Source organism: Euleptes europaea, chromosome 2 (genome assembly GCF_029931775.1).
Source record: "Euleptes europaea isolate rEulEur1 chromosome 2, rEulEur1.hap1, whole genome shotgun sequence".
NCBI lineage: Eukaryota > Metazoa > Chordata > Lepidosauria > Squamata > Sphaerodactylidae > Euleptes > Euleptes europaea.
In genome coordinates, this window is record NC_079313.1 from 96,172,532 (window position 1) to 96,199,052 (window position 26,521).

At 43.1% G+C, this 26,521-nt stretch overlaps 1 protein-coding gene across 2 annotated transcripts in view; it reads right to left on the reverse strand.

The window, feature by feature from the left end:
- The window catches only part of KCND3 (potassium voltage-gated channel subfamily D member 3), a 392,265-nt gene that overhangs the window by 69,871 nt on the left and 295,873 nt on the right, over window positions 1–26,521 (reverse strand). For both annotated transcript variants that reach the window (XM_056845194.1, XM_056845193.1), the window contains exon 2: window positions 22,031–22,193. In XM_056845194.1, the coding sequence (XP_056701172.1) occupies window positions 22,031–22,193 (163 nt within the window). The remainder of the gene's footprint in view (window positions 1–22,030; window positions 22,194–26,521) is intronic.

Consider the following 26,521-nt stretch of genomic DNA (forward strand, 5'->3'; position numbering starts at 1 on the left):
GAACTGGGATTACAAAGGCATTCATAATGGAGCTGTAATCTGAATGTTACCTAATGCCAAGTCTGTAGAGGGAGGGTAGGCTGCCTTATTGAATGTTTCTGGGACACTTTTCCCCCCCACCCAGTGAAAAGGTCCCCAGTGTGTGTGTGTATGTGTTAAGTGCCATGAAGTCACTTCCAATTTATGGTGACCCCCTTGAGGGGGAGGGGAAATAATAAACTTTTCACCAAAAACACTTAACTCCATTTCAACCTAACCTATCAGGGTGTAACTAGGTAAAGCATGGGAGATCTACGATCAGATTTCTTCATTTTTAAAAAAAGACTCCTGATTGACCACATGTCTCTACTATACATCAATGGCTGTTAGTGGCCAGTTTCAAAACAAGGGACTTGTCTGTAGTAGCAAAAGTTCTGTGTCTTAACCTCTTAAAGCTCATATGATGTATGAAAATTATACAGCAGCTACCCAATAACCATGTATATTGAGTTCTTGAGCACATGAATGTACTAACACACGATAAAGCAGCAAAGTTACACTCTCCACTCTTATAATTTTCCGATGATCTGATGTTGTCAAATATAATTGCCAAACCACCTCTAGAAGCTCATTTAGGTTATGTGGAATGTGAGATGAGAGAAATCTGCACAGCAGTCCAGATGATGAGCACCTGCAGTGCAGATGTGTAAGTGTGGCACACATCTCCTGCTCTGCTTTTAAAAAAAACCATGCAGAAGTGAGTGTTTTGAAGCAGAGAGAACCTCCAAGCTGCATGCTTATATGCCACTGCCATGTAAAACCGGCTGCCAGTCCATTGGTCGAGGGCTCAGAATACCATGCAGGTTAGTAACAGGTCTGCTGACATTCTTCCAAAACAAGCAAGTAAGGAAAGGAATATGCCATCAGGTTGCAACTGTCTTATCACAACTCCATCATGGGGTTTACAAGGCATGAGATGAACAGAGGTTGTTTGCTATTGCCATCGTATTTCCTGTTACTATGTATGGGTGTGAAAGCTGGACAATGAAGAAAGCTGGTAGGAAGAAAGTAGATTCCTTTGAAATGTGGTGTTGGAGGAGAGTTACGGACACCACGGACTGCCCCAAAAACCAAATCAGTGGGTTATAGATTAAATCAAGCCTGAACTGACCCTAGAAGCTAAACTGAGGCTATCATACTTTGGACACATTATGAGAAGACAAGAGTCACTGGAAAAGATAAGCATGCTAGGAAAAGTTGAAGGCAGCAAAAAAAGAGGGAGACCCAACAAGAGATGGATTGACTCTATAAAGGAAGCCACAGCCCTCAATTTGCAAGATCTGAGCAAGGCTGTCAAAGATAGGATATTTTGGAGGACTTTGATTCATAAGGTCACCATGAGTTCTAAGTGCCTTGTCGGCATTTAACGCACACACGCATCTAGCAACTCTAGTCTTCCTGGTGGTCTCCCATCCAAATGCTACCCATGGCTGACCCAGTTTAGCTTCTGAGCTCTGATGAGACCGGGATAGCCTGGGCTGCTAAAACAAGCAAGTAGACACATAAACAGGTAAAAAAACAAAAAACAAAACAGTGAAACATTTTGAGGCTGACTGCACTGAATTAAAACAGAAGAAAGCCTGAAGGGAAAAAAATAAATAAACAGAAAGAAAAATATAGTAGCCTGATTTTGGACTAAGTAAATGTTAAAAGCATAAGGCTATAGAGACAGCGTAAGAGCCCCGTGGCGCAGAGTGGTAAACTGCAGTACTGCAGTCCAAGCTTTGTTCATGACCTGAGTTCAATCCCAACAGAAGTCGGTTTCAGGTAGCCGGCTCAAGGTTGACTCAGCCTTCCATCCTTCCGAGTACCCAGCTTGCTGGGGGTAAAGGGAAGATGACTGGGGAAGGCACTGGCAAACCACCCCGCAAATGAAGTCTGCCTAGAAAACGTCAGGATGTGATGTCACTCCATGAGTCAGGAATGACCTGGTGCTTGCACAGGGGACCTTTACCTTTATAGAGACAATACAGTGCAGGGGTCCCCAATGTGGTACCTGTCGGCACCATGGTGCCCACAGACACCTTTTCTTGTGCCCACCAAGTGTTTTTAGAAAGTGGGTGGGGGCAGGTAGGGCTTTTGCCCGGCAAGGCTTCTGATTGACTACTGAAGATTTGAGTGGCTGTTCAGATTTTTTTTTAAATGTTACTTTGGCAGCAGCTGCTACTCCAGCTCAAGGATCACTATGTTATTGAAGTTAAGCTGTGGCCATCATTTTGTGGCTGGCTCTGCCTACTGTGGCAGCCATTTTGCTGCCGCGCCTTCCATGGTGTGTCAGAATTCCAAATGTGACCACATGCCCAAAAAGGCTAGGGACCCCTGGTATAGTGTATGACTGTGACTCGGAATTAAGCTTGCAAGTCCTTAAGCTTCAGTTCATGCACATCTTCCGTTGAAAGTAAAATAAGAAAAATTCCTCCATGCCAGCTTTTGGCAGAAAGAGTGACTTTGGGGAGAGAGGTAAGTAGGTGTCACTTCACTGTTAGCAAGCCGCTCACAGCCCTCTTTCAGTTCAATGACTGGCTTGATTCAGCACTGGGGAATGAATGGGTTGATCCCTTTCTACACAGTAATGCATTTAATGTCATCTTCAACCACAGCTACCATCCTCAGCACCAAGAAACCACAAGCTTTTTCTGTCGCTAAATATAATGGAGTCAGTCATTTGCTCTCCTGCTAAGAGCACTGTAGCTTTTCAGCTAAGCTTTCCAACTCCACTAGCGCCATAAGTTGTTGTCAAGGCTGACCCTGTCTTGGCGCAGTAACGTCACCAAGTTTACCTGGGTTTGGCTCCAGAAACTCCCTGAGTAGCACACACCATAAAGCAAAAGAAGGCTTTATTGAAGGAATTTAAGAAATTGTATTAAAACAAGGCATATAGTTTAGTGGCAGTGCAATGCACCAAAAACAAACAAACAAAACAAATCTGACTAGCTATCTTACTTACTGAAGTCCTAACACAGCACAGTTGTTCTTAAGGTAAAGAACATAACACAAATATTTTCTTGGCAGCAAGGAGGGGTAGGAAGGAAAGGGTAAAGGGATAAGGATTCTTCTCTCTTGCTGACCGTTACCTCCCGACCTCCTCAACCAATCATTGGGCAGTATCCATGGAACTTTCCAGGGTGAAAGTGAGTTCCCTCTTCCCAGACCAGATTCACAGCTGGATGGTGTGAACTTCTTGTCCATGAAACTTACTGGTGGATCCAAGCAAATGGTTTTAAGCAGGTAAAGGCATGAACCCTGTTTAGTGTGAGCAGAGAGGCACTTGCAAAAAGAAGCCTCTCTCCACCTGCTGTGCCTCCTGAAATCATGGAATGGCATGGGGGTCTTCCGTGGGAATAAGAAATCAGTGAAAATCTCTTCCCCCGCTGGCAAAAATGGCCTCCACCAGTAGAAAGCACTGTTGGAATCCAGGCCGAAGGCTAAAGACTCTGCCCTAAACATAACTAATAGGATATCAGATTCTTCACTGATAGTTACTGCAAGGAGAAGAGGGCACTGCCAGATGTTTACATTTATACAAAGCATTCATTTTACAAAAGAGCCAACGCTGCAATTTTCTACTGATACCTTATCCCCACTGGGACGAGAACTTTGTGTGAATGAGTCTGTAGTGCCAGAATGAGCAAGTTTGTAAACTGAATCAGCTGCGGAAGAACCTTGCTGTCAGTGCCAGAAAGGAGGGCTGTGCTGGATCAAATGAGTCTTTTCAAAAGTTTTTAGTGTACCAAATCCTTTCATTTCATGATATCCAAGTGCAGCAATAGGGTGCTCTGTAGTGAACTATCACAGGGGACTTTGCAATCAGTGTTAACAATGGGATTTCTTCTTCTCTCTTCCAAGTTCACCAACCTCCTTTCATTTGTCTCTCCTGTTAGATCAGCAATGCTAAAGAAGATCTACAGTCGTTCCATTCAGAGGCCTGGTCCCAGTGTTGAAAAAAACTGACAGACCAAACAATGTGAATTGTTACACCTAACGGAACATTTCTGGCTCAATGAGGCATTTTACCTGGTGTTTTTTTTTAAAGTTAGACAATCTAAGCAATACAAAGGCCAAATCGAGTCAGTGCTCATGGGAAGAATGAGGAGACATAAAAACTATTGTGCCACTTTGAAAAAAACACATATATTCTGGTTGGAAACAACTCTAGTGACAGCTTCTTGGCTTTGAACTTGTCACTTTTCTCTCAGCTTCTTCTCTTTCATTCAAGACAAAACTGGCTTGAAAAGCCCTTCTCTTTTAGGGCCCTTCATCATTATGTCTGTCAAAAAGATTACCCTTCAGACTTTATTCTGATGTTGACTGGCATCTCAGCTCAGTTTAGCTTGATTTGCTTTCTTCATATGTTCCAAAAAAGAACATACATCTTCTAGGTCTCCATAAAAAGGGTTCCAACATGAATGTTGGAAGAGAAATGCGAGCAGATAGGGTTGCTAGGTCGCTCTTCGCAACTGGCAGGAGGTTTTTGGGGCAAAGCCTGAGAAGGAAAAGGTTTGGGGAGGGACTTCAATGCCATAGAGTCCCATGGCCAAAGCTGCCATTTTCTCCAGGGGAACTGATTTCTATCAGCTGGAGATCAGTTGTAATAGCAGGAGATCTCCAGCTAGTACCTGGAGGTTGGCAACCCTAATAGCAGATGATGAGAATGACCCGAGATGCAGGAGAACTGCTGCCAGTCAGAGTAGACTGATCAATGGTCTGACTCAGCTTCATGTGATTTCATGTCATGTGATATACTTGTTTGCAGAGAACATATTTGTGATTTAAGCAGATGTGAATTAGGGTTAATCTGCATGAAGTATTTTATGGGAATAATGTTGCAACCCTAAACACACTTATTAGAGAGGAAATCCCTTTGGATTTCTGCTTTTTGAAGGTGCTAATAGTTGTGAATCTTTCTTACTTTCTCTATGCCATGTTTGGCCCTCCAGTGCAACTGGTTGGCCGCTGTGTGAAACTGTATGCTAGACTAGATGGACTGCTAGTCTGACCCAGCAGGCTCAATTTATATTCTTATATTCTCTTTCAGCAGTTATTTCCATCTCAGGGGTAGCTGATTCCCAGGGACTATGGGCCCATACCGAGTAATAGCTATGTGATTGGTGGACTGCAGTGAGAAGAGTTGGTTTTTATATGCCAACTTTCTCTACCACTTAAGGGAGAATCAATCTGGCTTACAATCACCTTCCCTTTTCCTCCCCATAACAGACATCCTGTGAGGTAGGTGGGGCTGAGAGAGCTCTAGACCTGTGACTAGCCCAAGGTCACCTAGCTGGCTTCAGGTGTAGGAGTGGGGAAACAAATCCAGTTCACCAGATTAGCCTCTGCCGCTCATGTGGAGGAGTGGGGAATCAAACCTGGTTCTCCAGATCAGTGTCCACCATTCCAAACCACCGCTCTTAACCACTACACCACGCTGGCTGAAATCACTCCTCCTGCCAGTTCTGTTAGCACAGCTACCTCTTCCATCAATAGAGATCTGTTGACCAAAGAGGAAGACTTACTATTTCCTCCTCCTCACTGCAGCTCAATGACTTGTGTGGCTACTACTCCATGCAGGTCCCAGGACTCTGAGAATTAGCTTCCCTGGAATCAAAAGAGATTGCTGGGTGGAGAGGAAAGCTGAGAAGGTCTTTGTGTGATTGGACCACTGTATCCAACCCACTGAATTCAATGAGAATTATTTTTGAGTGAACTCGCACAGAACTGCATTGTAGATACTCTATGAGCTGGTTAATGTTCCACCAATCTGAGTTTCCGATAGACATTTTAGTCCTGGAGAGAGCACAGGTTTCATGCTCCATAACTGAGCAGGCTTCATAACTGAGCAGGATGAGTGTTTCAGCTTGATCTGGGCTAAAGCCTGCAACAGCCCGGAAGATAGAGATCTGAACACACTGGAAAAGTGAACGGATGTGAACAAGATTCAATCCAACAAGGAAAAGTGCAGAGTTCTATACCTGAGTAACAAAATGAGAAGCACACATGCTGAATAGACTTCTGGGTAACACTGTGTGTGAACAAGATCTTGGGGTATGGGTGGACTGTAAGCTAAATAGGAGTTGTTAGTGTGATGCAGTGGCAAAAAAGGCTGATGTGGTCTTGGGGTGCATCACCAGAGGCATAACATCCAGATCACAAGATGTCATAGTCCTGCTGTACATTGCATTGGTCAGGCTGCACCTGGAGTACTGTGTGCAGTTCTGGAGGCCTCACTTCAAAAATGGATGAGGACAGAATGGAGCAGGAGCAGAGGAGAGCGACAGGAATAATCAGGGGCCTGGAGACCAAGCCTTATGGGGAAAGGCTGAGGGATTTGGGAATGTTCAGCCTGGAAAAGAGGAGGCTGAGGGGGAACAGGATTGCTCTCTTTAAGTATTTGAAAGGCTGTCACTTAGAGAAGGGCAGGGAGCTGTTTCGCTTGGCAGTAGAGGATAGGACTCACAATAGTGGGTATAAATTATGAGGGGGGAGGTATTGACTGGACATTAGGAAAAACTTAACAGTAAGAGTAATTCAGCAGTGGAATCGGCTGCCTAGGGAGGTGGTGAGCTCCCCCTCCCTGACAGTCTTCAAGCAGTGGCTGGACAAACACTTGTCAGGGAGGCTTTAGGCTGATCCTGCATTGAGCAGGGGATTGGACTAGATGGCCTGTATGGCCCCTTCCAACTCTATCATTCTATGACTGTATGATATCAGAACAAGGACAGCAGTACACCAGTGGGCAGGCTGTTTTGGTGAATCATGGACAGGGACAGAGATCAAAACCATTGGAAGAAAGAAACTTTCTGGACTCAGGCAAGTAAGCATACAAAACAGCTCAAAGCAGGAAGGGTTCAAACAGTGAGCAAACCAGGAGCCACGAACTCAGTGTAAATGAATTGCTTAATCTCCAAATGATGGGTAACCTGAATTAATTCTTGAAGGCAGCCCAGGAATAACAACATCTGATAAGTACAAGTAGTGATGGTAGGAGGGCTTTTCTCTGTATACTAAAAGAGTTTCCCATAAAGTGTTAGAGCTGATAGAAGCATGGTTCCAAGGCAACAATTGCTCAGACTCCTGAGATTTTAGTTCTACTTGGATGCTTATGTTTTTACGAGGATGCATGGGCATTGCTCTTTCTATCACCTCCAGAGCTGAATCAGCAAGGGGTTCTTGTATGCTATATGGTTACATCTGTCTTGGGGAGCAGGACATGGAAGGTATTTTCCTATGATTTTAATGAAATGCTAAAACACTGAATAAGGGTAATGGGGAACTCACTTATACCACCATACCACGTTCCCACATCTGTTTTATCCGTGCCAGCAGTGGCCACCCTTTCCGGTGAGTGTGCCACAATTAAGTCCAAAGTTTACCAAGGTACATCTGTAGTGTATGTATAGTTCATAGATAGCCATGCTCACAGACCCCTTTGACTTTGCCTTACTGTGCCACAAGCATTGCTGCTTGGGCCAGTTGTGATGCAGATTGGCCACTCATGTCCTCAAGATCTGAAAGTTTACGTGGGAGGAGATTTTAGCGTCACCCTAATTACAGTTCCTGCCATACCAAAATGTACAGTTTACAATCTTTGCTTTGCCTATTATTTCCCCATCTTTATGAAACTGTCAGGACCATACATAATACCAGACTGAGAGGAGAACACAAGGGAGGAGGACTCCTCCATAGATTCCACCACAAATAGGACTGGGGGAGTTAGGATATCCAGAAAGAAGCCCCCCCCCCACACAAGGAACCTATGAAATTAGGGATCCAGAGGCTCACTGGCTGGATTGCATGCCTCTGGTTCTTCCACAATCACCTCTGGGATTTTAAGAACAGAGACAATAGGTAACAGCTCAGACAACAAGCTTGAGCTGAAGTCCAGCCCAGAAGGTGCAAGACCTAACAGCATGAAACATCTCTTTTCAGTCTATTTCCATAGAACAGGGAACCTTACTCTAAGTGCTCTGAAGATCAATGTGCCATTAGTTCACCTGGAAGAAGGCAGCAAACGAGGAGACTACAAAATCCATCAGCTGCTACTGGGAAGTTACTGGTGCAAATCTCCTATTGACCAGCTCCTGCTCTATGTCTTTCTCCTGCCTGCGCAGGCCCCTTGTTGTCTAGTACTCAAGCCTAGGCTACGGACCCTTGCCAACCTTAGCAGTGATAGCAGACAGCTGCCTTGCTGTTCTCTGTTCTAGTCCTCAAACCTATAGAACCCTTGACAGCTGATCATTCTTAATGAACCTCAGCCTGACCTGAATAAGTGAGAACAGGGCCGTAGATACACCACAAACTGAATTTATAGCAGCCACGAAGAACAGATTAATACAGGTACAGACCAAATTTAGTCTGAAAAGTCACTCTATCAGCTGTTTAGATTTAAAATATGTTTCGCAGGCTACAAGGGCTTTGACATTCACTCAAGAGCAGCACTGTTCTATTCTTAGAACATCATTTAAAAATTGCTTTGAATGGCTTCTTCCCTCAGCTCTACCAAAACAAACCTTCTACCCGTGACCCATCTTATCTCCCCTGATCAAGTTAACATTTTCTTTGCTGTGAACAAGAGCATAACATTTAACAATATTGCACAATGTTTTTAAACTATCAGATCAACTAGCAATTAATTCCATTCCAGGGTGTGTGTGTGGGAGAGTACAACAGTTTTATGTGTGAAATGTCTGAGTTGATGGTGGGGAGTTTAGACCTGTTTGTTTTTGGAGGATGTGGGTGTGTATTTGCCAACACACATCTGCAGATACAATTTCCCCCATATAATTATTCTGGCTCCCTCCCCCTCAAACCTCTCCCTGCAAGTAGAAACCATGATCGGGCTACAAAACAACTACTAATGAGCAAAGTAGGCAGGTATCAGTGTAGTTCAACACTTTCCCAATGACAAGCTTTTAGAGAAAAATAGTTTCAAATGAGGTGGAGAATGTGGCTTTAATTTCTGCTCACGAAACCTCTACTTTTATTACTTTTCCTTAGTTAAACAAAGTTTTGCAACTAACTGATCATGTAACTGATACCTCATGGCTAGGGTTGCCAGCTCCAGGTTGGGAAATATCTACAGATTTTGGGGGTGGAGTCTGAGGAGGGCAGGGTTTGGAGAGGGCATTTTATTTATTTTTCTGTACGACCTTGAACCACTAGAATAGAATGATATATATATATTTAAAAAATCAGTCAGTAAAAGGTACATATTGCTAGAGCTGTAAGAAATCTTTCAACCAACTTGGTGAGTCACCTTTTTTATTTGCTCACACGTGTAAATGTGAAGCTCCATAGTCTGATTCTGCAACTCATTTCATGAGTGAGCATGTAACTAAAGAAGACATGGCAGATCTATGATTGGAGCCATGGAGTCCATCTGTTTCAGTGTAGAAGCGTAAAGGGCATAACCCCTGTTCCCTTTCCCATTTTCCTGATAAAATAGGCTCCTCCGAGCTGCTACTTGCCCTGGTATAGAAAAAAACACAAATATTCTATCCGTTTCTCCTATTAGAGTTAAGAACAGCTTGAGGAAGGGGGAAGGTTTCTACCCTGAAGATGGGACAGGGAGGAGGTTAAACCTCCCTCCCACTGTTCTGCAGTTGCACCCATTGCAAATCAGGTCCCCAAATAATTCTTTTTTAAACTTAGATCATGAGAGATCCACTGATGCCCTAGCTAGGTGCACCCGATTCTCACTTTTCCTCTAGTTCTTACCTTTGCAATTTGCTATTTAATATTTATGCATGTGTTAAATTACCATAAGATAGTCATTCATCCATTATTCAGTATTAATCAGCTATGATTATTTGAATCACTTCTTTTTCTTACTCATTAGTTCTGGATTTTATTAGCTGCTCTCCAGTAATTCAGTTTTCCACAATTAGAAATCCACTCATTTAGGATCCACTCATGAAAATGTTACATGTGCTTCACCCTTTGAGTACAATAGCACGTAAGCAGCTTTTTCTAGGTTGTATCCCTGATATTTTACTTTTCTATAGATTGATTCCTACAAACTGCAAGCGCAAGATGCTTGCTGAGATGGATCTTTCTCATCTTCTCATTCCCACATATTATCCATGAGGGTTTCCTGACCCCTAGCATTGTCTTTTGAAGAGGAGAGCAGGTGGCTTTTCACAGAAGTTCATTGGATCCGACCCTATCTGCAACATTTACTGCAATTCCTGGTTATTATTATTAAAGTTATTGTTATTAAAGTCCTAGTCATTATTATCCAGGCAGCAGTACAATTAAAAGGTCTGTTCAACAAAAACATTGCTTCAATTAGACTCCTTACTTATGAACTTTGAACGATTAGGGAAATGTCTAGGAAAATTTCATTTTCATCAGCTTTGATAAAAAAAATATATATTAATGAACACAGATGCGAGCTAATGAAACAAATGTAGTTTTGCAAAGCTACTACCTTAAGGGAATTAAATGAAGCCAAATACTGTGTGCTTGTTACTCGCACTGGTAACAAGCCTGAAATTGAAGATTAATGAAAAGAAACCATTTCCCCCTAGTTTGGTGCATGAATGTTATAGCTTTATTCATTCTTTTCTGATTGCTACTTTTGCTCTAGCATTTTACTGTTGATTCACTGCCTTCCCTGCCATTGGAACTATTGACTCTGCCGCTGTAGGGCATGCTTCTTGTGCCATCATTGGGTGTTAATTACGGCAGAGCATTGCAGATGGTCCTAGAGTTGAAATTAAAGCCTGGAGCACATATTGAAGTTACCCAGAAGGATGCTGCTGCCAATGCCCTCCCCCGGGCAAGCAAGAGCTCTCTGTCTCAGCTTGATAGTTTGCAGGTGATTCACTTTCCTCATATTTCTCCTATGCCCTTCCAATGGCAGCCACAAAGGATATATAAAGTCTCACAACATGATGAATTCTCACCTCAGGGAGGCCATTTTGGACAGACGTCCTATGGTTACGATAAAATGCTTCCATTAGGCCCTAATTTCTTCTGTTCTCCTGGATAGAAATAGATGTGTAGAGTGGCCTTTAAAAGGCAGGATTCTTAATTCTCATTAATAAATGCATGGCTGCTTTTTATTTATTCATTCATTTCTGTTTCGCTGTCCTTCCATCCTAAAACTTAAGGAAGCTGACATAGGTTCCCAGGCAGTGTCCCATACTGACCAACTCCAGATCTGCTTAGCATCAGCAGCAAGGTTGGCATATTGCTGAACCCTGCACCCTAGTCCTATTTATGATCGCTAGATGGGCAAGACTGTTGTCCCTTGTATAGCAGACCACACGTGGTTGTTCTTAAGAAGCGCCTTTAACTGTAACCCTGACATGTTCACAAGGCACTTTGTTTGCAATTTATTCTTGAATATATCCAAGAATAAAGTTGAGAACATTGGTCCAAGTTTGGACCTCCTTCTGCATTCTCTTTTCTATCCCTCTGACCAACATGAAATGATGCCTATATATGTGACATAAGCCCTTAGTTTCTTCTGTCTGGGAAAACAAACAATAAAGTGCATCAGTAGTTCAACTTCCTCTGTATGGGCAGTGCAAAACCCAGAAAAGTGAAAGCCAGCATTTTAAAGGCTAATGTAGGAATGAACTTCTGCATTTTTTAAAAGGTATGTACAAAGCACAGCACAAGTATTAATACCAATATCACAGATCAAACCATCATGTGTCCGGCTGTAGACCATCATATTCAAAACCATTAGAAAATGATGCAGGACTTCCCAGGAGTTCTGGAATCACATATGAAGCTAAGGCAGATCATGAGAGGGAGGGCAGGAAGGGTTGCGTCAGTGTTTGGCTCTTGTTGCCCTTTCTTACATGCCCAGGGCAATGCTGATCACCACTTTGGGGTCACTAAGCTATTCTCCAGGCCAGATTGGTCAGAGATCCTGGAGGGTTTTTTTTGCCCTCTTCTGGGCATGGAGTGTGGGTCTCAGGGGGTGTGGGAGGGAGGTAGTTGTGAATTTCCTGCATTGTGCAGGGGGTTGGACTAGATGACCCTGGTGGTCCCTTCCAACTCTATGATTCTATTATTTTATTCTGTGATTCACACCTTCTCAGAGAAAGCATCATGAGTGTGTGTGTGTTGCTCTAACTTTAGCATCCCTACAATTTTGGGTATGTGAAAATTACTTATCTATTTAAACTTAATACAACTTTACTAAGCAATTCCCCCAGCGCTGGGAGAATTAGAAATTCAAATGTGATGAGAAAATGCATCACACTTGTGTTTGTGTCTATTAGCAACACTAACATGATAAGAGCAGCAATCAATCATGTCAACATCAAGGTTTGCAACAGATATTAACTTAGCAAAACAAACAAATAGTCAGAGAAGACAAAAAAGAGAAACAGAATGATCAAGGATCATTTTGGGCAGTGGAAGGAACTGACTATGTGGGAAAAACTGTTTTGCGTATTGTTGCAGACAGTTGCTACTTCAGAGATCTTTGACTGCTGCATTGGTAAGGCTGTCAACTATTCATCGGGAAATTCCTGGGGATTTGGGGTGGTGGAGTCTAGGGAGGGTGGGGTATGGGGAGAGGAGGGACCTCAGCAGTGTATAACGCTATAGAGTCCATCCTCTAAAGCAGCCATTTTCTTCAAGCGGACACTGTAGTCTAAAGATCAATGGAAATTCCAGGAGATCTTCAGGCCCCACCTGGAGGTTGGCAGACCTATGGGCTACTTTATAAAATGGTGTTCCTGATCAGAACATAGGACAGACTAGTTGAACCCCTGATCCTTGAAAATTACATTAACAATACAGAGTGTTAAACTGTTTAAGTGGGGGAATGCCATCTTTTTTTTTTTAAATAAAAACACATTTGTTTCCTTTCAGATTCTATGTGATCACAAGTGCTATTTTAAGCAGGTGATGTGGTATTTTTGTTGAACGAGAGGTTGGAAGGTGTGAATATTGCTGCAGATTATCACAGATGTAGCTGAAGTGTGCTTAAAATGGTATTGGGAAAATTGGGTAGGTCATGCTGCTGGAGCTCTGATTGGGCTAGGGCTGTTGAAAACAAAAAAAATTGGTTTAATTCGGTTTCGGGCTTAAATGACCTTTTTTTATTTGGGAAAACCCGAATGCCAAGGAGGATGGAGGAGGATGGGGCAACCCCTTCTAGACCCCATAATTCTGGACCCCCTGACCCAATCTTTACCAAATGTGGGGGTTCTTGCAAGGATAGTCCCTTCTAGCAACCCTGAAAATTTGGGACCTCTACCTGTAAAAATGCCCCCGTAGGACCCACAGAAAGCTGGATATTTGAGAATGGCAAATCCGGCTTTGCTAACCTGCCAGATTTTGTGGACTTGGTAAACCCGAACCAGAAATTTACCGGATTTGCATTTATTCGGTATGTTTCCGGTTCAGTTGGGCATGCGTTTGCTGCATTTTATTATAATGATACTAAATGTTAAAGTTTGAAAGTTTCATGCTCAAATAAATCAGGGAAGAATGAACAGGAATCTGTTTTCTAGCATTAAATTTCCAGTAACATGTGACATTGTTGCTGCATGATATTCAATTGCACTGCTGTAAAATAAGGCAGGTATGTTCATTACCTGTTGAGCTGCATCCCCCCCTTAATAGGAAGTGCTAGTTCAGACTGAATTGTTCACTCAAGATGGGTTTTTTTGTGTAATTGTAAAATTGGATTGGAGTGCTTTGGAAAAGTGCTGGAATGAACATACTGAAAGCTGAATCCTTTCTGTGCTAGTTATGGCCCAGGAATCAGCTCCAAGCTGATTTTAGGATTTTAAAAAAACACCTGCAAGCCTCTGGGTAAGTCAACCATGCCAAACCTATGCCAGCGCCATCAGTTTGCGAAGTATAATCTGAGACCACCCTGTTAAAGCTGACGCAACTCTCAGCCTAGTCACAGCATAGCTGAAGAATACCTGGAAGGCATCTCTGAGCTTCCTAAAGGAAGAGGCAGGAGATCAGTGCAAGAAATAAAAACAGAAGGGGATAGTAGACGGTGGAAAGCCCCACTTACAGCCCAAACCTTTTTTTCAAATTGCATCGGATTGCCGGCATGATCCAAGGAAATGGGCTCATGTTTTATTCATGGGTTCTTCTCTTACAGCTTCGTCATTTTCATTTGCTGTTTCCTTTCAGTGTTTATAAACCAGATATTTAATAATAGATTGTTCCTCATCCTTTGTTGCAGAGGGGGAAAAAAGAAAAAAAGAAAGAAACCCGACTCATTACGGCTCGCTTTGCTCTGCCTGTCATTTGGACTTACGAGCAGACACGGTGATGTGCGAGAGCTTTGCTTCAGCCTTCCCTGCAAAAGACAAGGAGGTGCCCAGGTACTATTAGAGCTAATTAGAAGAAAGTCAATTACCAGAGATTTTACCCTAGAGGATTAAAAATGCCAGACAGTCCCATCCGCTGCCTTTTGTTTTATTTTCAGATTTACTGAGAACATTATTTAATGTTCACGTCTGCCAGGAAAGAAAAACTTGCTCGAACCTTTGAAGTGTCAGCATTTATAGGATGACTTGTTTTTCTAAAACAAAAGTGTTGATTTATGGTGTGACTCTATCTTCTCGTTACACCCACTGGGCTGCTGTTAGAACTGTTAGCAAGCCCCTTATGCCAACAGAACAAATACAACGTTGGCGTTGTGGATTTCGGTTGCTGTCGTGTTGCTGTTGAGCTTGCTTTATAAAATGTCAGTGGTTTACTGCCAAAGCAAGGAGCTCTGGGAGGGGTCATGGCTCTACTTTGCATAAAGAAAGTCCCGGGTTCAATCCTGTTGGTATTAGGCTTGTGCACACACACACAAAAATTCGGTCACTTTCGGGTTTGGGTTTATTTGGCCTGAATTTTTCAGGAAAGCCAAAAAAGAAAAAAAAAGAAAAAAAAGAAAAGAAAAAAAAGAGAGCTGAATTCCCATGCCGGTAAATATGGGAATTCGGCTTATTTTTGGGAAACCCGAAAAAAATGGGGCATTTGTGCTTATGGGGATTTTTTGCAAAGCTCCTGGGGGGCATTTTTTGAGGTAGAGCCCCCACATTTGCAGCATAACTGCAAGGGACTCTCCTTGTATGAGCCCCCAAGTTTGGTGAAGATTGGGTTCGGGGGCCCAGTTTTATGGGGTCTGGAAGGGGTGATCCCCATCCTCCTCCATAGAGAAGAAATAGTGAAGTGGCCGTGGTCAGATTCTCTATTGCAAACTTTGCTATGCTTCACTATGGAAGAGCCTGGCAAAGTTTCCCACCTTTGAAAGCAATGGGCTTCTCCCCCACAGCCTTGTTACATCTAGGTTTCCAGAAAGCCAAAGAAATAATTAAGCAACAGATCTGGGACATGGCCCTTCAACCCTACAGTAACACAGTATAGTAAGAATTTCCCCCCCAGCAAACTATCTCACTGCCTTAGAGATTCCTAAGTACCAGAGAACCTTCCCTTTGGCACGTTTCAATGCCTTGCCCTCAGCTTTTCTGGAAGGCAGATATCGTCACATTCCTTATTCCCAACAGGTTTGCCCTTGTCAAATGGGAAAGGTTGAGACAATTGATCATGTATTATTACATTGTCCCTACTATAATGATATATGTTCCCAATATGTTATGCTGATTTTAATAAATTCCAAGGAAGATCACAGCAATTCTGTACCTCCTTCCTCCTTTCAGATTCCTCTAAAGAAATCACTTGTAATGTAACAAAATTTTGTATAATGGCATGCACAGTACAAAAGCAGATGGCTGAGTCTTTAAAAACGGACCCCCTCTTTTGTGAAATGCGTGTGAGAATTTTGAAATGTTGGATTATAATAGCACATATAAGTATTTTTTTTGGTTGGTCTTGGTATTGTATGTGGTAGTTTTTATAGTTTGTATTAATATTTTTGAGCTGAACGTGTAATGAATTAAACTGAACTGAACACTGTCATCCTAAGTACATTTACCCCCTTCCAAGCCCACTGACTTCAATGAAATTAGAAGAGTATAATTCTTTTTTAGGAAGGCACTATGGATACCATAATGAGGTCCTTGGGCGATCCTCCTCCTTTCAACATAGGTTATAAATTCCTTGGTTGGCCACCCATGCATTAGCTAACGAGATCCAGTACCTAATAATGTCAATAGCATCCTCTGTCACTTTGCAGATCTGAAATCCCCAGCATCGCAACAAAACACCACAACCCATCCTTACTATTCAAGTCACAACACTCAATTTCCAGACATTCCATTGTCATGAAATGTAAATGCACCACTCCTCCTCCCTGCCCCATATTGCAATGGCATTAAGGAAGCTACACAGGGATGAGGGACTGTGTGATCAAATGGGCTTGAAGGACATGAGTTTGTAAAGGCGGAAGATTCAGACAGGCATTTCATTGTCCCAATCAGTGCTGGTTTTTGTCGTTCTAAATTGCAGCGCTTGATTGCCTGAAGGAATCCAGCAAGCAAAAGCCATCAATTAGATAAATTTTCGCAGCTTGGCTCCAAGTGGTTGCTGCAGTGTGCAGCACACACTGGCCCCGTTCAGAAAGCCTAGCGTGATGACCTGGTAAATGTAAAAGTCAAATAGAGGGGAGGGGGCGGTTACCCGAATGACTTTGAGCAGGAAGTTGTCCCTCAATTTTCCATTTATAAAAAAGAAAAGAAAAGAAAAGAGTGTCCCAACTCATGGAGTTGTTGTGAGGCCAAACATCACAGAGCTTGGAGTACACTTTCAACATATAGGAGTAATAATCACCAGAGACATAGCATCAGGAAAAGACTAATCCGCCACCTGTTCACTATTACAAGAGAGATGAGAGCATTCCCATAGTTCCCCTGTTTTTATGCCATGTTTCCACTTTGCTGTCAAGTTCTGCTCTAGGTGTCTTTCAGGAAAAAAATTAAAATAGTTGATAATGGATTTTTCCTTGTATATTTATGATTGTATTTTTAAAAACTATTTGGTTTTCCCAAGAGAAAAAATATATATTAGATCTTCCCTTTTCTTTGCAATATAAAAATAAACCAAAAATTAAATGAAAACATTACAAATGCATTAAAATACAAATAATTATTTTTGCCACACAAAGGGTATGTTTTTCATTGTGCTCTTAAGCAACATAAACCAATCCCTTATGAGCAATAACACCTTTCAATAATAACTGTGTGTGTGTGTGTGTAAAGTGCCATCAAGTCAGAGCCGACTTATGGCGACCCCTTTTGGGGGTTTTCATGGCAAGAGACTAACAGAGGTGGTTTGCCAGGGCCTTCCTCTGCACAGCAACCCTGGTATTCCTTGGTGGTCTCCCATCCAAATACTAACCAGGGCTGACCCTGCTTAGCTTCTGAGATCTGACGAGATCAGGCTAGCCTGGGCCATCCAGGTCAGGGCCAATAATAACTGCTTTAGCAAAGTTTATTTTATTTTATTTTAAGTGTTTTTAGGGTGTGCATTCATAGAATCAAAGAATCTTAATTGGAAGGGACGACCAGGCTCATCTAACCCCCTGCACAATGCAGGAAATTCACAACTACTTCCACCCCCCCAGTGACCCCTACTCCATGCCCAGAAGATGGCCAAGATGCCCTCCCTCTCATGAACTGCCTAAAGTCATAGAATCAGCATTGCTGACATATGGCCATCTAGCCCCTGCTCAAAAACCTCCAAGGAAGGAGAACTTACCACCGCTCGAGGAAGACTGTTCCACTGAGGAACCGTTGTAACTGTTAGAAAATTCGTCCTAATGTCTAGACAGAAACTCTTTTGATTTAATTTCAACCCGTTGGTTCTGATCCGACCTTCTAGGGCAACAGAAAACAACTCAGCACCATCCTCCATATGACAACCTTTCAAGTACTTGAAGATGGTTATTATAGCCCCTCTCAGTCTTCTCCTTTTCAGGCTAAACATACCCAGCTCCTTCAACCTTTCCTCATAGGACTTGGTCTCCAGACCCTTCACCATCTTTGATGCCCTCCTCTAGACATGTTCCAGCTTGTCTACATCCTTCTTAAATTGTGGTGCCCAAAACTGAACACAATACTCTAGGTGAGGTCTAACCACAGCAGAGTAAAGCGATACCATCTTCACGTGATCTGGACACTATATTTCTGTTGAACACAATTCCATAAGAACCTTGCATACCAACATTATGAGATAGGTTCCGGTAAACATTCTCAACAATGTGAAGTTCCTATATTCAAGGAGAAATTCAGCATACAGGGATTTCAGAAACATCATTATTTGCATATGATTACAGTGCAATCCTGAAAGGGGGGATTCACTGCAGCAGGGGGGTTTCACTGCAGCCGGGGGGATTCACTGCAGCAGGCAATGGTGCAGCCATGGCACAGCTGGACCGCCTCCTGAGTGGTCTGCTGTGCCGAAGACAGCAAGCCACACAGGACAATACCTTGAAGCCTCGTGGAACTGCTGCATGCAGTTCCATGGGGCTATGCCACCATTTGTGCTGGCATAAGTTAATGCTGGCAAAAATGGGCGTTCACGGGGTGAAAGGGCTTAGGAGGTAACTTTAGTCAGCCCTGCCCCCAGGAATGTGCTTTTTGGTGCTGGCGCAAGCCCCTGTGCCTCACGCTGCTGTGCTGCTCCCCAGCACCAGTGTAAGTGTCCTGGTGCCGGTGTAAGTGCCCGTGTGGATGGTTCAAGTGGCACTTCCGCTGGCACAGGGGTCATGCCGCCTCCAAAGGCCTTCCCCACCCCAAGGACTAAGTGTTGCTAACTTGTTCCAAGTGAGAATGGGTCCAGTCAGGATCATGTCAAGTCGGAAGAAGCTGGCAACTATAGTGGCCTATGCAATTTCAGATGATTTCCCCCCACACACACCTTCTTAATTTTACATTGCTCTGTTACACTCCTCTTTTAGATACAATTGAACCCACAATGATCAACATCATGAAAGTGCAGTTTTTTTCTGTTCTCTTACTATCCACCAATCCATATTGGAAGCTTTATAGCATATTCTATCAAATACAGTAGTGATTATTGTTAATTATGCATGAACAATATGCATTCCAAGAGGAATAAATTCAGGGTGTTATACCTCCAGCAGAAACAAGTTTAACGCGAGTAATGATAATCACTAGTCAGAAGTTAATATCAGAAGTGGTATATTGATCTATATCGATAAAACATAGATACATCCCTCATTGGAGGTGCCTGAGTAAACTTAACAATAATGGGATACAAAGACAAATCCTTTCATGAGTTAGCAACTGGTGACATGGCAGGATGCAAAGGTAGGAGTAAATGGAGAGTTCTCATAATGTGGGGAAATAAGTAATTGTATCCCCCACAAATTCTCAGCAGGTCTACTCAGTATCCTACTCCATCTATTCAATAATGATTACTCTCAGGTGCATGTTCTTGGGAACTGTCAGGGATCTGTATGAGGACTGATACTTGAACTTGTGGTGACTGACCAGGTCATGGGACCATCGTGGATAGCTCAGTTAAAATGCCGAATCACTGTGTTGGCGGTGTTGAAAAAGGCAAATTATGTGTTATGGGAAGGTACTGAAATTAAAACAACCAATACTGTAATGCCCTTTGTATAGATCTGTGCTGTGGCAAAATTTGAAATATCATATAGTTCAAAAAGATGTAAAAAATTGGTAATCAAGAAGAAGAAGAGTTGGTTTTTATATGCTGACTTTCTCTCCACTTAAGGAAGACTCAAACTGTCTTACAATCACCTTCCCTTCCCCTCCCCACAACAGACACCCTGTGAGGTAGGTGAGGCTGAGAGAGCTCTAACAGAGCTGTAACTTGCCCAAGGTCACCCAGCTGGCTTCGTGTGTAGGAGTGGGGAAACAAATCCAGTTCACCAGATTAGCCTCCACCGCTCATGTGGAGGAGAGGGGAATCAAACTTGGTTCTCCAGATCAGACTCCACCGCTCCAAACCACCACTCTTAACCACTACACCACGCTGGCTCTCTCTTAATCAAAACAATTAAGGGGTTGAAACACCTCCTCTATAACGAAAGGCAAAAGAGTTGAGGGGTGCTCCATTTAGGAAAAAAAGGCAACGGGGCGGGGGACACACACACACACATTGCAGAGTTTTACAAAATTATGCATGGTGTGGATGGAGGGAGTTTCCTCCCTATTCCAAAATACTGTAATTTGAAGGTACCAAATAACAATCATTGGCAGCAGATTCAGGATAGACAAAGAAAGTCCTTCCTCACAGAAAACCTAATTAACTTGGGGAATGACAGGATGTAGTGATGGCTGCAAGTTTGGGTGACACTGGATTAGACAAATCCATAGTGGATAAATCCATCAATGGCTATTAGCCATGATGGCTGAATGATGTTTCTGTGCTTGGAAGCAGTATACATCTGAATGCCAGTTGGTAAGGGCAGCATTAGGGTCAGGCTTCAGCCTCTGTGTCTGCTGTGAGCCTTCCAGGGCATTAGGCCAGCCCTTCTGGAAAACAGGATGCTGGGCTAGATGGACCATTGGTCTGATTCAGCACAGTTCTTCCAACATTCTTATCACCAGTGGTCATGGGTTGCAGACATAATTTCAGTCCATCACTATCATCATCATCATCATCATCATCATCATCATCATCATCATCATCATCATCATCATCATCATCATCATTACCTTTATTAGGCATTTACATCAGAATACCATAAACAGAATTACAAAATCAGTTAAAACAGATTACATTAAAAGGACATTACTTAGAAGTACGTACAAACTGCTCGCAGATCCTTTGTGCTGACAGGAGAAAACTAGCTACTTGTTGGGTAACGGTAGGGTTTCTATCAGATAAAAGGTACATCACCGACTGCTGATCTGAAAGACTCTGTTCACTAGGCAGTAGGGGTTTAATGTAAGTATTCCTCGGCCTCATGTAAAGCTGGCAGTACAACAGCACATGAGTTAAATGTTCAGGATCCCCAGTCTTACATGGACAATACCTATCAATAAAAGGGATTCCTTTGTATCTTTCTTGTAGGATAGCTGAGGGAAGAATGTTAAGTCTAGCAAGCATTCTGCCAATGTCCGGTGTCTCCAAATAAGACAAGTAGGAAGCTGCAGCTCCATAAACTGGAGTAATACCATGAAACATGAAGGAACAGTGTCTATTAGCTAGGGAGGTTAGGGTCTGCATTTCTATATCTAGTAGGTGCTGACATATCAATCTGAAGTCCATCACTATCAATGGCCATGAGTGTGGATAGGCCTTCATAATCAACACATTATTGCTAAAAAACACTGTGCTGTTTTGTTACACTATTGACAAATCTGGTTTGCTGCAGGGGTGTTAAAAACTTCTATCAAAAGGTCACACAGAAGAGGCTCTTATCCTTGGGACTATATCACCACTTTCTAACACCAAGATGTAGTGATGGCCTCTGCTGAAATTTCTGGCCGAATTACACAGGCATGTTCAACTGTTGATTCCTCATCACTTGACCACCCAAGACTAAGCAACTCACAGTTGAATGTACGGACTGCATCCTTATGTATGAGGTATGGTGAGATGTTCTGAAGTGCTCTGTCTGTGGTTTACTTGAGTAACAGTCACTGAGCAGTGACAATGCTTGTGCAAATCAGCCTGTAAGAGCCCTGTGGCGCAGAGTGGTAAGCTGCAGTACTGCAGTCCAAGCTCTGCTCATGGCCTGAGTTCGATCCCGACGGAAGTCAGTTTCAGGTAGCCGGCTCAAGGTTGACTCAGCCTTTCATCCTTCCAAGGATGGTAAAATGAGTACCCAGCTGGGGGTAAAGGGAAGATGACTGGGGAAGGCACTGGCAAACCACGCCGTAAATACAGTCTGCCTAGTAAACGTCAGGGTGTGACGTCACTCCATGGGTCAGGAATGACCCGGTGCTGGCACAGGGGACCTTTACCTTTTAAATCATCCTGTAAAAGAAATCTCTTCGATAGGCAAAAGGTGACTTCTCCAAGTTACTGTTTTGCTAGGCCTTACCAACACCGGTAAAGCAGCATTAGCGGCAAACCTAATCCAAACAGGACAGCTTTGGATGCATTAGCGTCTTACCTTTTGAGCTCTTCTCTTGTCGGCTCTTTGATTCTGATGGTAAATCCGGCTGAAGTTGGAGACGATAACTGGCACAGGCAGAGCAATGACCAGCACGCCGCTCAGCGAACAAATAGAGCCAAATATCTTGCCAGCAATTGTCTTGGGCACCATGTCTCCATAACTAATGCAAAAGAGAGAAAATGACATTTTGAGGGGGAAAAGGACTCCAATAACCGTGGTTGAAACATTTGCAAATTTGCTGGAGATGAAGTAGGAACAAGAGCTGTCATGTACTTGTGCTGCATCAGAAATGACTCCAACGTTTCCTCAAGCCTAGAGAGAGGCTGGTTGGGCAATACAGCGGCTGCTTTCAGACAAGGGAAACTTAGAAGGCCTCCTGTGTGCATGGTACACTCTCACTATGACTCTTGGCATCACTGCTTAATGGGTTATTGTGACAAGAGCTTTTATAGGCAGCAGCCTGCTTCATCAAATTCATCATTTAGCGCTTTTTAGAATACACCCCTCTGGCCAGTGCATAAAAGCAGTCTAGAGCTCTGTAAAAATGACAAATTATCCTCCAGCCCAAGTCGGCTTACTTGATATTCAAAACAGATCTTGTGTTGATGGATGAGTTGTTTAAGCTTTACCTATTTATTTCAATCCACCCTGGACCTAGTTTTTAGCAAAATGAGTTGGCTTAAGGTTTTGCATCATATGGCTCAATCTTATGTATTCCAAAACTGGGAGCCTAAGGATACTTAGCAACTTTGAGTTGGCTTTCTTTTAATGGTCTACTCGTTTGACCTAAGGTCTCAAATCATTCAGGCCACACTGAATGATGATGATAGTGAGTAATAGTAGTAGTATATTTCTATGTTTTAAATTCTATTTCATTTTTAAATTTGAGGAGTTGGCTTTCAAAGGGACCGAGATCAGAGCCAACTCAGGATATTTTGGCATCTGAATCAAAAACCCCAAACGGTAACCCTCCCCTTGCCGTGTATGCAGTGCTCACCTGGTCCTGCAGTAAACTAGAGGAGCATAAAAGTGCATCTGTCACAGGACTGTAACTCTGCCTCCAGATAACTGTTCCAATCTATGGCAATAGTTCATTCTGACTGCTGTCCCAGTAGTGGAGTCCACAGATCATTTCCCACTTTTGTTAATACGTTAACCACTGAGGGCTGCCCATTAAAGAAGTAGAAACAAGAAAAATTAAAAAAATTAAAAAAGGGAACTAGAAGTAATTGGAAGGTTGCACAGGACAAATCTGCACAGTCAGCTCTGGAACATAACTGCTCCAGTACTTCCTGACAGTTCCTTGTAATATGGAAGCCTACAGGTCCTTTTCTCATCTTCACCAACACATTGTGCGATTGGGGCTGCCCACTAAAGAGGTACAAGTAAGGAAACTGGAAAAAATGTTCTTTTTTCTGCCAATTCCAAGGGCAGTCAAGGCAAATCTCTCCCCCCCCCCCCCACACACACCGCTGAATCTCCACAAACAGCTCTGGAACACAGAAATGATAATGTTGCCAATGAGCATTATGTCTTTCTTTTCCTTCACATCCCTCTGGATTCCCTCATCCTTTTACACAAAACAGATCAGTTTTATAAGCCAGCATCTTCACATTGAACATATTTTGATTGTACACTGAAGCCAGAGTGGCTACCTTAGCATTTCATAAATGTCCATATTTAAAGTGGGAATGGGCGAGGTGGGAATTCTATTATACAATAGTTATTATGAAGAATGAGCTGGGAGCAGCAGTGTTTGTACATTATACATGGATCAGATCAAACATATCCCTCCCTATGTTCAGTGCTCCTAAAATGCCACTAAGCCACACAATCAAGAAGACTCTGGAGGAAAAAAGACTTGAAAAGAGCATTTGATTCCCTTACAAAGAAAATAATCTCAGAAAGTTAATTAAATATATCAGATTAGATTTCTCAGCAAACTGCTACCACAAAAGCAGAAAATGACTCTTATTTAAACGAAACCAGTATTGTATAAATGGCAGCACAAAGTATGTCAGAGCTTCATTTATGACAGCTCAGGTGAACATTTGAATCCTACAGCACAGGATCCTGGGATATGTGAAGAAAGTAGGGCTGCCAACCTCCAGGTGGTGCCTGGAGATCTCCTGGAATTGTAACTGATCTCCAGATGACAGAGATCAGTTCCCCTGGAGAAAATGGCCACTTTGGGAGGTGGACTCTATGGCATTATACCCTGCTGAGGTCCCTCCCCTTCATAAACCTTGCCATCCCCAGGCTCTGCCCCCAAATCTCCAGGGATTTCCCAACAGAGAGCTGACAACCCTAAAGATGACTGCGAGCATGTACAATCTGCTACATCCTCTCCTTTTGAACCACTGCAGTGTGTCCAAAAACACTTTTGCCGGTCTTCCTTCTCTTTCTAGCGATGTCTCCTTTTTTTATGCCCCACGCTGTGCCACCCACCATCTTTCTCTCTCTGTCTACCTGACAGCCCTACGGCTTATACAAGGGGTGATCTCTTCTGTTTCCCTCTCTGATGCTGACATCTTGTTAGCTATTCACTGAGCACACCAGGAAAGAAAAGAGAAGGCAAATGGTAAGTGAGGCTGCTTCTACCCAGTGATGATTCTAGATCACTATATCTCAATAGCTTTGTGTCTATTGCCACAGTCTACTAGTTCCTCCGAATTCCCACTTAATTTTTTTTTAAAAATGAGTATCTAGCCCTTTTCATTGTAGAGATATAGCAATTGTTGATATTGAAAGATCTCTGGGAGTTAAGAGGGTGGCAGTGGGACGGGGGAGGGAGAGAAAGGAAAATGTGGGCAGGATCTTCAAAAACGTGCACTTTCCCATTCATAGGATGTGCAAAGGTGCTTTCCCTGCAAACTTTCCCAAAAGATCGCATCAAACCAGGTTTGGAAAAGATTGCATCAAAGCAGGCAAAAACGGGGAAAGTGGATGATTAGGTGATCACTAGAAACAAAAACCTGTTCCAGTTTGGATGCCAGACTGGAGCAAAACATTTGTGTGGAAGCAGCCCAAGAGTGAGCCCTCAGGCTTGTCACATGTATACACAAGCTACGTAAGGCCCAAGCCCTCTCTCTGCTGCTACCTCACCACAGTCTCTAGTTACCCCCTAAGCTGGCAGGTATTCCAAACCCTTAATGGGTGCTCCAGACATTAGTCGATTTGCCCCATACACACCAGTCTGGTAATCTTTGTCCTGTTTGCTTTGATAGTTCTCTCAGCCTTGTGAGGTAGGAAAAGAACATTGGTATCTGGTAGGGTTGCCAACCACCAGGTACTAGCTGGAGATCTTCTGCTATTACAACTGATCTCCAACCGCTTTGGCAATTGGACTCTATGGCATTGAAGTCCCTCTCCTCCCCAACCCCCCCTCCTCAGGCTCTGCCCCAAAAACCTCCCGCCGGTGGCAAAGAGGGACATGGCAACCCTAGTATCTGGGTTGTTTTCACTCCTTGCTGACTGATTCAGGTATCAGTCTTAGGCCTAGGTCCAGTTGTTTTTGGGAAACTAAGGATGAGCCTGTTGGTCTAGAACTGGGAGATAAAGCTTCCTGGGAGAAGACTGTATTTGGAGGCTTGAGCTGAACAGAGCATGAAAATGGACTAAGAAATGAGAAAAATGCTATACACATGTGCTCACATTTTTGTAAGCAAATAGCTTAGATATGGTTGTCATGAACTCAAACTTTTAATGTTGTCACATATTAGTCAAGGAACAGTTCTTCTGCACATGAGATTTAAGCAGAAATAGCTGAGTTACCCGAGCCTCTTTTCAAAGTGAGCTCTTACTTCTGGCATCTGTACCTCCTCAGAGGGGTGATATTGTCTATCAGGCCTAACTGCATTAGTGCAAAGAGACTGCTCAACCCCTGGCAAACATGAATGAAAGACACATTCTGCCACCTGAAGCAGCTCACTTCACTCGGATTCATGATTTGGGGCCTCATTCCTCCCCCTATCCCATACACAGAAGGCAAATCATCCGAAAGCCATCCCAACAAACTCCTAGAGAGTCAAAGAGCTGACTTGTTCCTTTCAGTAACAAACATTAACAGAATAACCTCTCATTTTCATACCAGATGGAAATGTTGCCAGTTTGCTTCCCTTGATTAAAAGCACAGCTTTAGTATGTTTTTCTCCTATCGTAGGCTAATTAAATGCGTTTGAAGTTCTCAAGTAGCATTAGAACACATGTTGCTTCAAACACTGGAAATGAATTCATTTCAACCTGCACCGACAAACAATGGCTGGTCATTCTATAGATTTGCATAGCGCCTTCCACTCAGGTAGCCAGTGGCCAGATCAGCTAAAGGCCAATTTATACAACCAACAAGCATCCAGCTAAGTGCTTATACTTTTAAAATACAAGCGTACCCTTTTTGCCCGTGAGAAGTGGCAACGCTTTCATCTGCTTGTTCCATTAGGAGCACAAACCATGTGCAGTATGTCCCAGCTGGACCTTCTTGACTGCTCT